At 38.3% G+C, this 13,816-nt stretch overlaps 1 protein-coding gene across 1 annotated transcript; it reads left to right on the top strand.

Annotated features, from left to right (window-relative positions):
- The first annotated feature begins 713 nt into the window (after positions 1-713).
- On the top strand, positions 714-12,521 carry trib2 (tribbles pseudokinase 2). Its single transcript, XM_051645492.1, has 3 exons — positions 714-1,835; positions 4,855-5,147; positions 10,082-12,521. The coding sequence occupies exons 1-3, from the start codon at positions 1,566-1,568 to the stop codon at positions 10,554-10,556; spliced, it is 1,038 nt and encodes a 345-aa protein (XP_051501452.1). The 5' UTR covers positions 714-1,565; the 3' UTR covers positions 10,557-12,521.
- The last annotated feature ends 1,295 nt before the right edge of the window (positions 12,522-13,816 follow it).

Here is a 13,816-nt window from a genome sequence, read left to right as displayed (position 1 = left end):
AGTGAAGGTGGAGATTTATAGTAAATGAAATTACTTAAATATTGATTTGTTTCTCATCCATACTTATTATAGCACTTCTGAAGCTATGGATTAAACTATTAGAATCACGTAGATTACTTTTATGTGGCCTTTGTATGCTTTTTGGACCTTCAAAATTCTGGCCACCATGCACTTGCATTATATGGACCTACAGAGCTGAGATATTTAAAAAAAAAAAAAAAAAAAAAAAAAAAATTGGTTGTGTTCTGCAGAAGAATGGCATACACCTGGGATGGCATGAGGATGAGTAAATGATGAGAGAATTTTTTTTTTTTTTTTGGGTGAGCTATCCCTTTAAAGACCAATTTATGGCATTATTTCATGACAATTAAGCACATTTTCTCAACAAATTCTCATTACTGTAATTCATCTGGTTGGTTTACTTTTGAGTTTGACAGGTTTCTTGAGATTCACCTTTATATGTAAATAAGCAAGTGACATTTATTCATCCAGGGCGCACGTATATTTCCACTCACTAGAATCTACCATATAGATAGATAATTTAAAGTGCTCCAAGGACAACAAGGATCTCACATGACCGCATGGATGGATTGCAAGACTGTGGATGTGTCCTCATCAAGGGCGGTCGACCAATGGGTGAGTGGATTGGTTATGACGCCAGGGGGCGGGTCGGTCTTGCGCGTGGAGAGCCCCGGTCTGTCCGGTGAGCTCAGTCAGTCAGTCAGTCAGCTCGTGCACTGGAACACTGCGCGCGCGTGTGTGTGTTTGAGTGTGTGTGCAGCTGACCCCGCGCGCTCAATGGACTAGATTCCCAGCCACGTAAGTAAAATAAAATAATGGTGGTGTCGGCTTGCTGAAACAAGGGACAGGCCAGGGGAGAAAGTCGGCCGTCCCTTCTGCCTTAGTGCAAATATTTGACGAATTCCGCCGGAGTTTAAAAGGAAAGGAAGGCTGTTCGCGAGAACATCCACTGCCAAGGCATAACAAAAGAGGACTAGTTATCTGGATCAGGAACATTTTCCCTTGCCATATTTGGATGGAAATTATTTGCGCGGAGGCCCGCTTGAATGAAAACGGAACGTCCTCTCAGGATATCTGATCCCACCGGTATTTTCTGCCAGCTGGCACTTTTTACGCAATTGCATTGAATGCAATTCAACGCGAAAAAATCCGTTATTTACCTGCCGCGCGCCCATCTGCGCTACATTGAATGTGACGTTACAAAGTCTTTGCATTGTATCGCGCTTTACAATGCGGATCGCGTAACAATCGCAATATATATTTAAAAAAAAAAGAAAAAAAGAAACGTTCAAAATTCGTCTATGCATTGCATGTAAGTTCAAAACTAAATGACTGTTTTTGCAATTAATGCACAGAAATATTGCACAGCACCGGTGTAAGCATTAACACCAAGGGGAATCGCTCCTGCCTTCATGCCTTTTGTTGTGTAATGCACTTCGGACAGTGTTAAATAGAGGGCATCTGTGTGTCATACACTTCCAATCCCTGTCCGTCAGATCCGTCTATAAACCCCACTTGATCTGAACGTACCTCATTCTATACTCATGAACATACAGAGATCCAGTCCCATTAACATTTCGCGTTATGGGCGATCGCGGCACAAAGCACACGACTTTGAGGAACTCTCTTGCCTAAGGACTACAGAATCGAGCCAGAGTTTTAGTCCCAATTTAGGATCCCCCAGCCCCCCGGAGACCCCCGACTCTTCTCACTGCATCTCTTGCATTGGAAATTACCTTTTGTTGGAGCCCATCGAGGGAGACCATGTTTTTAGAGCCACCCACCTGCACAGTGGGGAAGAGCTCGTGTGCAAGGTAAGAGATTCTCTAATATGCGTTTCTAGATATAGATAAAACTCATAATTGCACAACAGTGTAATAGAACACTTTTGCAATCATAGCAAACATAATGGTTTTGTGCATTATGAATAGCCTATATCTCTTAAAATATGTCATTGTATGATCAATGAATAAAATTACATGCTGCAATTTGCAGCATCTGGCTTATTGCATTTCTAACTAAGGTATCTTTTAAGATGCATGCCATGCAATTGTCAATATTGATGTATCATTGAATATCAATGTCTTCATTTATATCAAATGAGTGACCTTCCCTTTTTTTCTCTAATTATTTGAATGAACACTATTGATGGTGTGCTATTTTGCAATGTGTATGTAGTTTCAACAATTAAACAATGTTAAGTGATACGTTCTTTAAATAGGCACGTGAAAAAAGCATCAAATGGGGAAAACCTTTGAAGAGAGAGGGAGAGAGAGCATGCATGAATACATGGCTGTATGCAAGCAGAAGTCCACATGACTTTGAAACATGAGATATTGTGAATGGTTTGACTTGGGTGAAACGCAATTAGTGCAAACTCTATCTCCTGATGAGAGAATGGCCTCTAATGTCCACCACTGTCACGATATATTTAGCCTCTGTCTCTTTTATGTGTCTGTTACTAAGATCTAACATAAAAAAGTGAGTGTGTGTTTTTGAGGACTCTGAATTGCTGCAGAAGGTTTCGACTCAGCACTGCTGGATTTCTATTCTTTTGTTTCGGATTTACACATGGTCTCATTTATCAGAGATAAAGGAGTAGTTTACCCAAAAATGAAGATTCTGTCATTATTTAGTCACCTGCATGTTGAATATTCTGGCTGCTATTTTAAATAAAGTGAATGAGGACTGGGGCTGTCAAGCTGTAAAATTAAATCGTTATTCACTGAAAATCTTCACATCCTCCCTAGCTGTCTTTGGCACGTTCATGAGAGAAGTAGCAGAGTGATTTGTCCAGGAATCAGTCATTTTAGTCTGATCTTTTCAATGAATCAATTGATTCAGTTTACAAAACTGAATCGTTCATTCTCAAACCTAAGAACCGGTTCACTCTTAACGAGTGTGACATGCACACCAATATGCTGATAACTACCAAAAATCAGCTAATTCAAAAATTCTGAAAACGGAAAAAAAATCGCATTTACAAGAGATTTGAAATCATCAGATTATTTGACATCAGACCAGAAACAGGCATGCACACAAAACTTGCGCACATTGGATAAGCCGGTACGAATGGCGGTACAAACGCCAGTAAAGATGTTTTAATGTGATGTGAAATCGGGGTAATGGGCGAATCTGATTGGGTTTTGCTTGAACCGTTTATGACCTTCAAGGAACAGTTCAACCAAAAATGAAAATTCTCTTGTTATTTACTCATCCTCATGCAATCCCAGAAGTTTAAGATTTTTTTTCTTCAGCAGATCACAAACAAAGATTTTTAGATCTGTTGGTCCTTTCAGTGCAAGTGAATGGTGGCCAGAAATCTGAAGGTCCAAAAAGCAGATAAAAGTAGCATTAAAGTAATCCATATGACTCCAGTGGTTAAATCCATGTCATCAAAAGTGAAATGGTAGGTGTGGGTGAGAAACAGATCAATATTTAAGTATTTGTTTTACTGTAAATCTCCACTTTCACTTTCACATCTGAAAGTCACATGTGGTGCCTGTTCAGTTTCACTTTCACATCTCACAGGATGCTCCTTTAAGCGGTCTCGTGAATTGTGAAAGCAAAGCGCTGCATGTTCACACAATTCCAATTACATGAATTTATGTATATTGATAGAATGTGAAATTTGTACATTTGTATAAAGATAAAATGTGATTAAAATGATGAAAGCGAAAATATGAAAAACAATATTTGCTCTCATATATACTAGCGCATATGAATACTGTACATATGTGAAGATGTGCCCTTCCCGTTTTGCTTAATATCTTTTTCAGTTTTTATTTGCATTATGCTTATATGTCGTCAAAAGTCTGGTGATTAAAAGCACAAATTTACTAGCCAATGGTGAACGTTTGTGTTGTTAATGAATTACTGCTAATTTTGTTAATGAAAGTCCTGACTTTTTAATATTTATATTGTAAATGATTGTAAGAGTGCCTATTTTGTTTCCCTTATCTGTTTGGTTGAGCAGCTATGAGTGCAGACTTTTCAAAATAAGAGTCCCCGTTGTATTTCGGGCTTGTTTAAAATTAAAAGTCCCGAGTTATGCAGCATATCATATTTTTTGGGGATACACAATAAATATTATTTGCATTCTGTTTTGGTTGCACAATAAACTGCATCTGATATTTAATTTAATTTGGAGTCTTGTAGCCTCTGTGTCTGGGCCACTGTGTCACAGTAAGGAAAGACTAAGAACTTTTTTAACACTATATATATTGATTTTAAAAATGAATCGTCTGATTAATCGGTTATCAGCTTACTTTCTTTTCCTCTGCTTTCAATCTTGCTTCTGAATAACCATCTTAATTGATCAGTTCTGTATTTTGGCGTTTAAAAACTGCCATTTGGCTCCTATATGTTTAATTTTTGGAGCAAATTGCGCCCTGCTTCATAATTTTTAGAATTTTATTTCATGCATTAATCATTTACAGTATACTTTGCTACAGTGGCTGTTTGGTTGAAATGATAGTTCCTTTGCTTTAAAAAACACTTATAATGCCATTTTAGTACAAATATATAATTATTGGGATATATATTGAATATCGTCAATAAGCTGAAAAATATCAAGATATGCAGCCATATGGCCCAGCCCTAAATACAGATTTGACCGACATAAGGCTGAGTATATAATGACAGAATTTTCATTTTTTTTTATGGAACTATCCATTTAATGACAATAATTGCCTCTTAGCCCTATTGGTAACCACAGTATTAAAGAGTGCCCTTGTCTTCAGGTCTAATACCTTTGCACTTCACCTGAAATGTCAGGAAAATCGATGACTGCATCTAATTGAATTCCAAATGCTTCTTCCTCTGTCTTTCCAGGTGTTTGATATCAGTCGATATCAGGAGTCCTTGGCTGCTTACTTTGTGCTGGGCACCCATGACCACATTAACCAGATTGTGGAGATTCTTCTGGGCGATAAGCGAGCATACGTGTTCTTCGAGAGCAGCCATGGCGACATGCACTCTTTCGTTCGCACTTGCAAGAAGCTGCGAGAGGAAGAAGCTGCCAGACTCTTCCATCAGATAGCATCCGTGGTGGCGCACTGCCACGACAACGGCCTGGTGCTCAGAGACCTGAAGCTGAGGAAGTTCGTCTTCAAGAATGAGGATAGGTAAAGGCACTACCAATAAAGCATCTAATGCATCTTGTGGTTGCATTTAAGCAGACTGTTTTTTCCAATATTTGTGTGCGATATGTAGTTGTATGTTTATTTGAGTATTGCATCATTAACATAGCAACATGCTAATGTCAAACTATTTTGTTATATATTAGAAATATTGAAATCAATTAATTTGAGTCTCCCATGCCGTGCACTATTTGTTGTGGTATGCAGAATTGCTGCCTATGTAGACCTTTCCAAATCAGTCACTGTAACGAGGTAAAAGGGAAAGGAGGCGGCGAGAACCGGCTTGACAATATAAATAATAGTTTAATAATAAACTTAAAAAGACACAAGCATAAACACATGCAGGGCAGCTGCCCGTAACACTCTCTCTCGCTCTCTCTCGCTCTCTTACTGCCGCCTCCGGTCACCTTTATCCCTCTGGAGGGCTTGATTAGCCTGATATGGGGCCGGGTGTGCAGCATCACGACCTGGCCCCGCCCTCCTCCCTGCCACAGTCACTTATTAGGTTCCATCTGTGTAGGCAGTGGACAGCTAGGCAGCTCACTAGATTATGGAACAGACATCTAGTAATCATACAGAACCATGGTATTTATCAAAGTACTATTGTATTAAGGGTCTGGTTTTGAAATATCTAGTATTGGTTATCTACTAGCTTTTTAGTTTCACCCAGACTATGCTGCACCAATATGCTAAATGCACAGTTAAAATTTTTGCCTGACCATATGTTTGGTAATAAAATTATTCTGAAATAATCCCAGCATGCATTATGAATCTGGGTGGCCCTCACATTGAAACTAAAGGGCAGTTGCACCCCCACCTCATCAAATGAGTGAGCTCAGCTAGATTCCCTCTGGCTCACTCAATGGAAATGGAGAATGTTGCCCGGTGCTTTAAATGTGAGCCCGGTGACCTTACTGTTCCCATGCTCTGTGGTGTGGTGTGTTAACCATCCACCTTTCACTGAGTGATTGCAGACGCAAGCATGTACAGTATATGTGGCCAAGAGTGGTGAGTGTTACCCTGGCTAGAAATCAAACACCGAGGGCGCACCAAGATTGGAACCAGAAAGAAAGTCAAACCAGACAGAACTGCATACCTCAGCGTAGTGAGTTCCTGACCCGGTTATGTCATGAACGATGGCCAGATGACATTCTACGGTCACACACTAGGGCTTGCAGTGCCTGGAATAGGGATGGGATAGTTGATTTTTGACTAATTTATATAAATTGTTTATGTCGATTTATATCTTTAGTAGAGGTCGACCCATGGTGAATTTTGACGATACCGATAACTAAGGTGGTGGGAAAGGCCGATAACCGATTGATCGGCCGATAGTTTTAAAATCAATTTATAGACTGTCAAAAAAATATATATATTTCTTTACTATGGCGGGCAAAGACAAAAAGTCCAAAATGAACAAAGTCCCAGATGTAGTTTTTTGTTCAACCAAAATTCCAATAATAACTAGAAAAAATTCAGATTTGGTGCATAACGTGGGACTTTTAAGTATAAAGAAGCCCTAAACTCACCAGGAACCCTTATTTTGAAATTACAAAATGAAGAAAAAACTATCAGCAACAATCAACATAGATTTTTGCAGATAACCGATAGTTCCAAAAAGCAACTATCGGCACGATTAATCGTAAAACCGGAATATCGATCTACCTCTAATTTTTAGAGTTTATAGTGTATAAACATCACATTAAGTGGTGATGTCTTAATTAGCGTGCTTGTGCTTTAGCTGTTAGACAATTTGCACACAAACTCTTGGAAAAATTGCATCTTTAAATTCATCCCCTTTAAAGCACCACTTCAACAACCAATCACATTCCATCAGACATTGTATCACAACTTGCACTATTTTTTCAGCATCCCGCCATGAGCCTTTGCATTTTTAAGATGCAAACTTTTTTCTTTTTTCAAATATTATTATCCCTTTTGCAAAGGACCCATTTTCATGTATACAGACCTATTTATACTGGGTGTAAAAAATAGTAAGTGTGATGATATTATAAAAAAAACATGTTGTTTCCAAAATAATAATAAAAAAGCTTTATATTTGTTTGTTGTTTTAAAGAATGTTTTTTTATTTTTATTAAAATAATATCTGGAAAATATGAAGGTAAAATTGCATATTTTTCCTCTACCCAATATTAGAATAACAACAGAATTTTTTTTCAGTTCAATTCAAATTTATTTGTTTAGAATATTTCACAATAAATATTATCCAAAGCAGCTTTAAAAGGATCGTGGCATACATCCAGTGAGCAAACTAACTAGCAAGCAATAATAAAATTATTATTATTAATAAAAAAATATTTTTTTCTTTTTTTTTTTACCAAACTAAATAAAGATCATTTTTATTTCTTACTGTTAAAAATAAAATGCATTTGGTCAAATCTTCATTTTTTCTCAAAGTTTCCACAGACCCACTTGCACCCCCTCGTGGCCCTTATGGGGGTCTGCAGACCACGGTTTGAAAACCGTTTTACACATTTCTAGTCTGGAATCTGTCTCTAATGTACTGGTGTGTTGGTGCATGTGTCCTCCTCCGTTTCTGCTATCCTGTGGGCAGGTGTTCTTTGCAAGCTCTTGACCTGTTGTAACTTGCTGTGGTGTGGAGCTGTGACTCACATGTGCTGCATGTCATTACGGGAATATTTTGAGCGTGCCATGTTCTCTTTGCTTTATGTCATTCTGCTGGTATATGGAAACAGGTCACAAGTTCAGGTCAAAGAAGGGGACATCCTGTTAATTTCTGACCTTGAGGTAATTTAGGCGGCCTGCAACATATCCCTGCAGTATAATACTGTTTGTGTTGAAAAATAATGACTATTTTGAGATCGGATGATTGGATGTATAGCAGAGATTCCGTGGGCGTACGGTTTCATTCTGATAGTTTCATAATTCAGACTCAATGTGAGTCAAGAGGCAGCTCACTAAAGACTTAATAGATGTTTTCATTGCATGCGCTGATGCATTGATACAGAGTTTTTTGTCTTTGTAATCACAAAAGAATATTCATTTTGGATGAAGCAATAGTCATCAACTTAAGTTTTGCATTAGTATTGTGTTTGGATGTGCATAATATTGTGACTCATCCCTAGTAGGATGGCGGGCAATAGTGTGGTTTAAGGAATCCCTTCTCATGCATTGTATTATTCCTACTTTTTATAATTCGCAGGATGAATTCTAGATTTCCCTGTGGATGGCGCTTTCGCTGACAGGAATGTCTAGAGGCTATCTTTATATTGCTTTTCTATTTAAGGGATTTACTGTCCAATATGTGGAGGATATTTATGCTGGGCTGTCATAAAACTACCAACCTTTAACTATGGTAGAGAAAGATATGATTTGGAGTTTCAAGTAAAAAGGGTCTTATTTTGAATTGGCAGTTTTGGAACCAAGGATTCCTTAACTTTTTGGCCAGTTAGTTAGTCCCATTGAAGTTCATAGACAATTATGTTTAATTTTTGTATGATCCATCCTGAAAGCCAACATAACCAAACATTTATTCCATTTGATGAATTTTACATCTTTCTTCATTCAATACGTTTTCAGTTTTTGGCCTAAGCCCCTTTCCCACCTAGAGTTCTGGTACTCCCCAAGAGGGACTTTATGGATGGACAATTTTTTAGAGGAACAATGTTTTGTAAGAGACTTTTCTGTCTTACGTTTGCATCTGCAAAATCCTCTTGTGACAACGTAATGTAGTGTTGACCGTTTTTCCTTTGACATTGTTTGCACACACTATACAATAGCAACTGCACAGTACACGCTGAACTAAGCAATTGTTTTTATTTTTTCACTATAAAACTATGAACACAATCTTTTACAATAAAGGTTTTTAGGACTCAACATAAAATACTGTACTGAACTACGCTGACTGAAAAAAGACATCTTGATGTACTGATAAGTTAAACACACAGCACACAAAGGATTACATGTATCCTCATGTAAATTACATTTCATGACGGTTAAGCTTATAATAGTTCTCAATTACCTGCTCTTGAAAAGCAGTTTATTATTTATGTCCACTATCACAGGAAAAAGTCAATGTAGTAATCCAGAAATCACTTTATTTTCTGCATAGTGCTGCAACTGTCACAGAATAGATGCCATGAAAACTCAAAATGCATCTCCTGTTAAAGACACGCAGCAGCTCTGCTCACCCCTCGCATGCACATAATATGTGAAACAGGCGATAATCTTTGGATACCTTTTTGGGAGTGCATTTTGGTACAAGTTTGTTTACTCATGGAGACTGCAGGCTCTTCGCGTTTCTCATTGCTTTTTACGTCATATATTTTTGACCAATCACAGGCTGCAGCACCTTCCACAGTTCCTCTTCTCTCAAAAAGTACCTACCATGGAATAGGAGCTAAAAATTTCCTCTAAATGGCTAAGAGTAACTATAGTCCCTCATGTGCGAAAGTGACAAACTAAAACTGACTTTAGTTCTTGCTGTATGATTCGCCTCAACCAAACATTTGCTATTTTTCATGTATTTTACAACTTTCTATGTGCGTAACATTTTATTTAGGCAGTTGTTTCGAATTGAATGTCATAGAAAATTAGTTTTTTGAATCTTCAAAACCAACTGAACATGTGCACCATTTTATATATTTTTCAACTTGCTACTTGCAAAATGTTTTCAGTTTTTGGCCAGTAAGTTCGTCAGTCATTTCGTAGTGAAGTTCATTGAAGATTGAACAAATAAATGATTGTTTTTAAACTGGTTTCTAAAACACAACGGCTTGCATTGTTCGATCAAACAAATGTTCATGCACCAGACTGACGATTGAGCCAGTATTGCTCTATCTGGCTGGAAATTTGCCCAATTTCACTTTATTATGGGCCCATTTCAAATACTGCTTTTTTTAATTGTGTGGGTTTTTTTTTATTATTGTCTTTGTTAGGAGTCTTGTAAAGTTGGAAAGTTTGGAGGACACATACCTTTTGGAAGGGGCGGATGATTCCCTCTCAGACAAACATGGTTGTCCAGCCTATGTAAGCCCGGAAATCCTCAACGCAAATGGCAGCTACTCGGGGAAGGCGGCAGATGTGTGGAGCTTGGGTGTGATGCTCTACACCATCCTGGTGGGCCGCTATCCTTTCCATGATGTGGAGCCCAGCTCGCTATTCAGCAAGATCCGCCGTGGCCAGTTCAGCATCCCCGAGACGCTGACGCCCAAGGCGCGATGCCTCATCCGTAGCATCCTGCGGCGAGAACCTACAGAACGCCTCACCTCTCGAGAGATCCTGGACCACCCCTGGTTCTTAGCTTCCACCGGTACGTCGGCCACTGCCGCCCACGGGAGGGGAGAACGCGAGTTGGACCAAATGGTACCAGAGGCCAACATGGAAGAAGAACTAGAACAGTTCTTTAGCTGAGCACAAACTCGTCAGTCATTTTGCCACGTCCTTTAGAGTTTAAAAAAATACACTCATTGCAATGGTGTCTTGTATTTCCCATTCCATGGAGAGACATGGTCGTATCCGGCTAAGGTGGTGTGGAACACCTACAGCTAGGAATTCTGGACAATGCTAACAGCGTTGAGTGATGTAGCAAGACTTATTTAGTTTTTTCCCCTGCTAAAACCATGGCTTGAACCAGCCTGAGGTGGTCTCCCAGCCTTACCAAGATGGCTTAAACTGGTCTTGCATGTTTCCCAGCCTTGCTAAGCTGGTTTAAGATGGTCGAGCTTATATCATAGTCTAGCTAAGCTGGTTTAAGTTAGTCTAGCTGGTATTCCAGCCTGGTCAAGCTGCTTTAAGCTAGTTTAGCTGGTCTCCCAGCCTGGCTTAGCTGGTTTGAGCTGGTCTAACTGGGCTCCTAGTCTGGATAAGTTATTCGAAAGTCAACTCTGGTCTCAGTCTGGCAAAGCTGGTTAAGATGGTCTCCAAGTCTGGCTAAGCTGTTTTAGCTGGTTTCCCAGCCTGGCCATGCTGGTGTTTAGATGGTTGGCCAGCAGGTCTTCCAGTTGACAAGTGCCCACAACCGCTCTAAAACCATTAACACCAGCTTGGCTTGCCTGGAAGACCAGCTAACCACCTTAGACTGGTTTAAGCTGTTTTTTTGTTTGTTTTTTTTTTCAGCAGGGTCCTCTTTTTTTATTTTTTATGTGGTGCTTAAAAGGCGTACAAGTCACATTAAGCTACAAACATGCATTACAGCACAGGAGACCACAGCCAAGAAGAGAACAAACAATATATCAGGCAAAACTGCAACAACCTTCCTGTTTCAAACTGATTTGTCAAAGAAGATAACCGTATCTCCTTTATCTTTTCCTCAATGCAATCTGTTGGCTGTGTCTGTATTTTGATTATCTTTTTATTTTAAGTATTTTATTAAACTTGTTTGCTCTTCGATAACCCTCCATTTCAGTACTGCAAAGACCTACAAAATGCTAGCTGAAGAATTAGCCTCTTATCCCAAACTGTACTTTGTTCTTATGTAAGGCTGCATTAAGAGAACTATTTGTGTTGCATTAAGCTGTTTCTTTTTATCGTATAATTGCTGCTTTTTTCACTCTAACCTGAACTGAAACTTTCTCCGCGAGCCTTCAAAAAAATAAAATAAAACGTTAAGCACTTGACTTGCCTAGTCTTAGAGAATGGTCGATTCCACCTCTCTGGACTAGTGTCTATTTAATTTTAGTTTTTCTTTTGCTGGAGGAAAATGTATCTTTTTATTTATAATGTAACTACTATATTTAAAAAGAAATACGTGCAGGGTTTTTTCTGTTTTCATTTTCTTAGAGTTTATTTCACCAATATTGTAGGCAATACATTTGACACAGGACAGGTTTGATTTTTATATCAAAGGCTGTCCTAAGTTTAAAAGTTAACGATCTAACGTCAATGCAAGTAATTTAGCGCCCCGAAACGTTCTTTTTCCTTTTTTAGTTTTTTTGCATTTGACTCCATAAATATTAGACTATTTCTACGACTGCATGGTCTCGAGTACCTCACGTTAACTCTACTGCCTGCATAGGTCTGTGAAATGATCTTGTTCTGAATGGGTACATGTAGACATGTTTCGTCGTATATCAATGTTACTTGAAATCGTGATTTATATCTAGTATATGGCATGTGCCCTTTGAATGCTTTAGCCTGCCTAGCAAGAGGGGAGTTTCTTTTTTTTTTCTTCCTTAAAGAAGAATCTTACAGAGGATTGTTACAATTTGCTAGGAGTCCAATTGCGCTTTAGAATTTATTTTCTGTGTGATTTTATTTTCCTTTGGTCATTGAGCTTTTTCCCCCTTCTGTAGAATGAACTGCCTACCTAAGTTGCCACTGATTAGGTGCTGATGTTGAAGGATTCTTTTCGTTCGTTGTTTTTTCCTTATTTTTTTCAGGGGAGGGGGGGTGGGGAGTGCATGGTGGGATGTCTGCCTCAGATGCTCTGATTGTAATGTAACAAATTTTGGTGTTTTGTCCAGATTTATTCAGTAAATAAATTGTGAACTGCACACTGAATATTGTATCTTTGTTTTACTAAAAGCTTTAACACTATGTCCTAACAGACTCAACACAATAATGCAACAAATTATAAAAGCTATTTAATCATGACTTAACACATTTAGCAGTCACTACCATAGTTAAGAGATTGTAAAAATACATATTTACTCATATATTGGGTGGCCAGTGGATGATAATACATATAATGTCTGTTTAATGGGACATTCTCAGTCTAGAGAGAATTGTAGTGGACAAAAGTTTGGATTTGCCAAGTGCAAGATGAGTCATCACTATTTTTCACTGTTCGTTTTAAATGCGTATATATCTGCTAAACGCTAATTTTGTCAAATTATAGGAGCACACAATAAATGGCATCAAAACTGACATGGCCTTAAAGCCACAAAATTGCGATTTTGACTTAATGGGTTCTTTGAGAAATTGTAAACATACATAAACACACATTCAGTCCCTGGTTTGTAATTTATGTTCTTCCCTCCCTAGTTTAGATTATTTAATGTTTCAAAAAATGTGAATGTTTTTTAAGAACTGTGATAATTCTAATGTTGGCATCAGTCTCTGACTTTGATATAAAGCCATTTTTCTCCCCCAAGATCAGTTGATTTTATTGCTATGACTTCCATTAAATCTGACTAAAACCTGCAGGGAAATAATCCATCAAATACAGATTATTTACTTGTGCATCAGGCCTGTTTATGATCTATAGCTGAAGGCAGGAACTGACCCTCCAGCTTCTGTGTCGTGTGCATGGAGCTTTCATGCAGTATAACACACCACTTACATAAGATACTCCTGGTGGACCATGCAATAATGGCTTAAAATGAAAAATTAAACACTGTCCATCTTGCCCAATATTGCAGAGGGTTTGTTTTGATTTAAAAAATAAAATAATTTATCATCTTTGCTTAACATGGAGAAATTTCACATTACATGAGCATTTCACTTGCACATATTAAAATATAATCTAACAGCCAGCCTACAATATATAAAAGCTGGTGATATTTTATACTTAGCCCTTCATTAATACATGCAGGTTTGTTCATGTGCAATCACAGCTCCACACTTCCAGAAAAGGGTGGTTATTTACGTAGGCAGTAGCCATAATGCACTGAAAATAGATTATTGCATTTGTTGCGCAAGATGTGCATATACTGTACCATAGCACTTAGTGG

Source organism: Myxocyprinus asiaticus, chromosome 19 (genome assembly GCF_019703515.2).
Source record: "Myxocyprinus asiaticus isolate MX2 ecotype Aquarium Trade chromosome 19, UBuf_Myxa_2, whole genome shotgun sequence".
Lineage (NCBI taxonomy): Eukaryota > Metazoa > Chordata > Actinopteri > Cypriniformes > Catostomidae > Myxocyprinus > Myxocyprinus asiaticus.
Note: the sequence above shows the minus strand (reverse complement) of the source record. Positions and strands in the feature narration are given on the sequence as shown.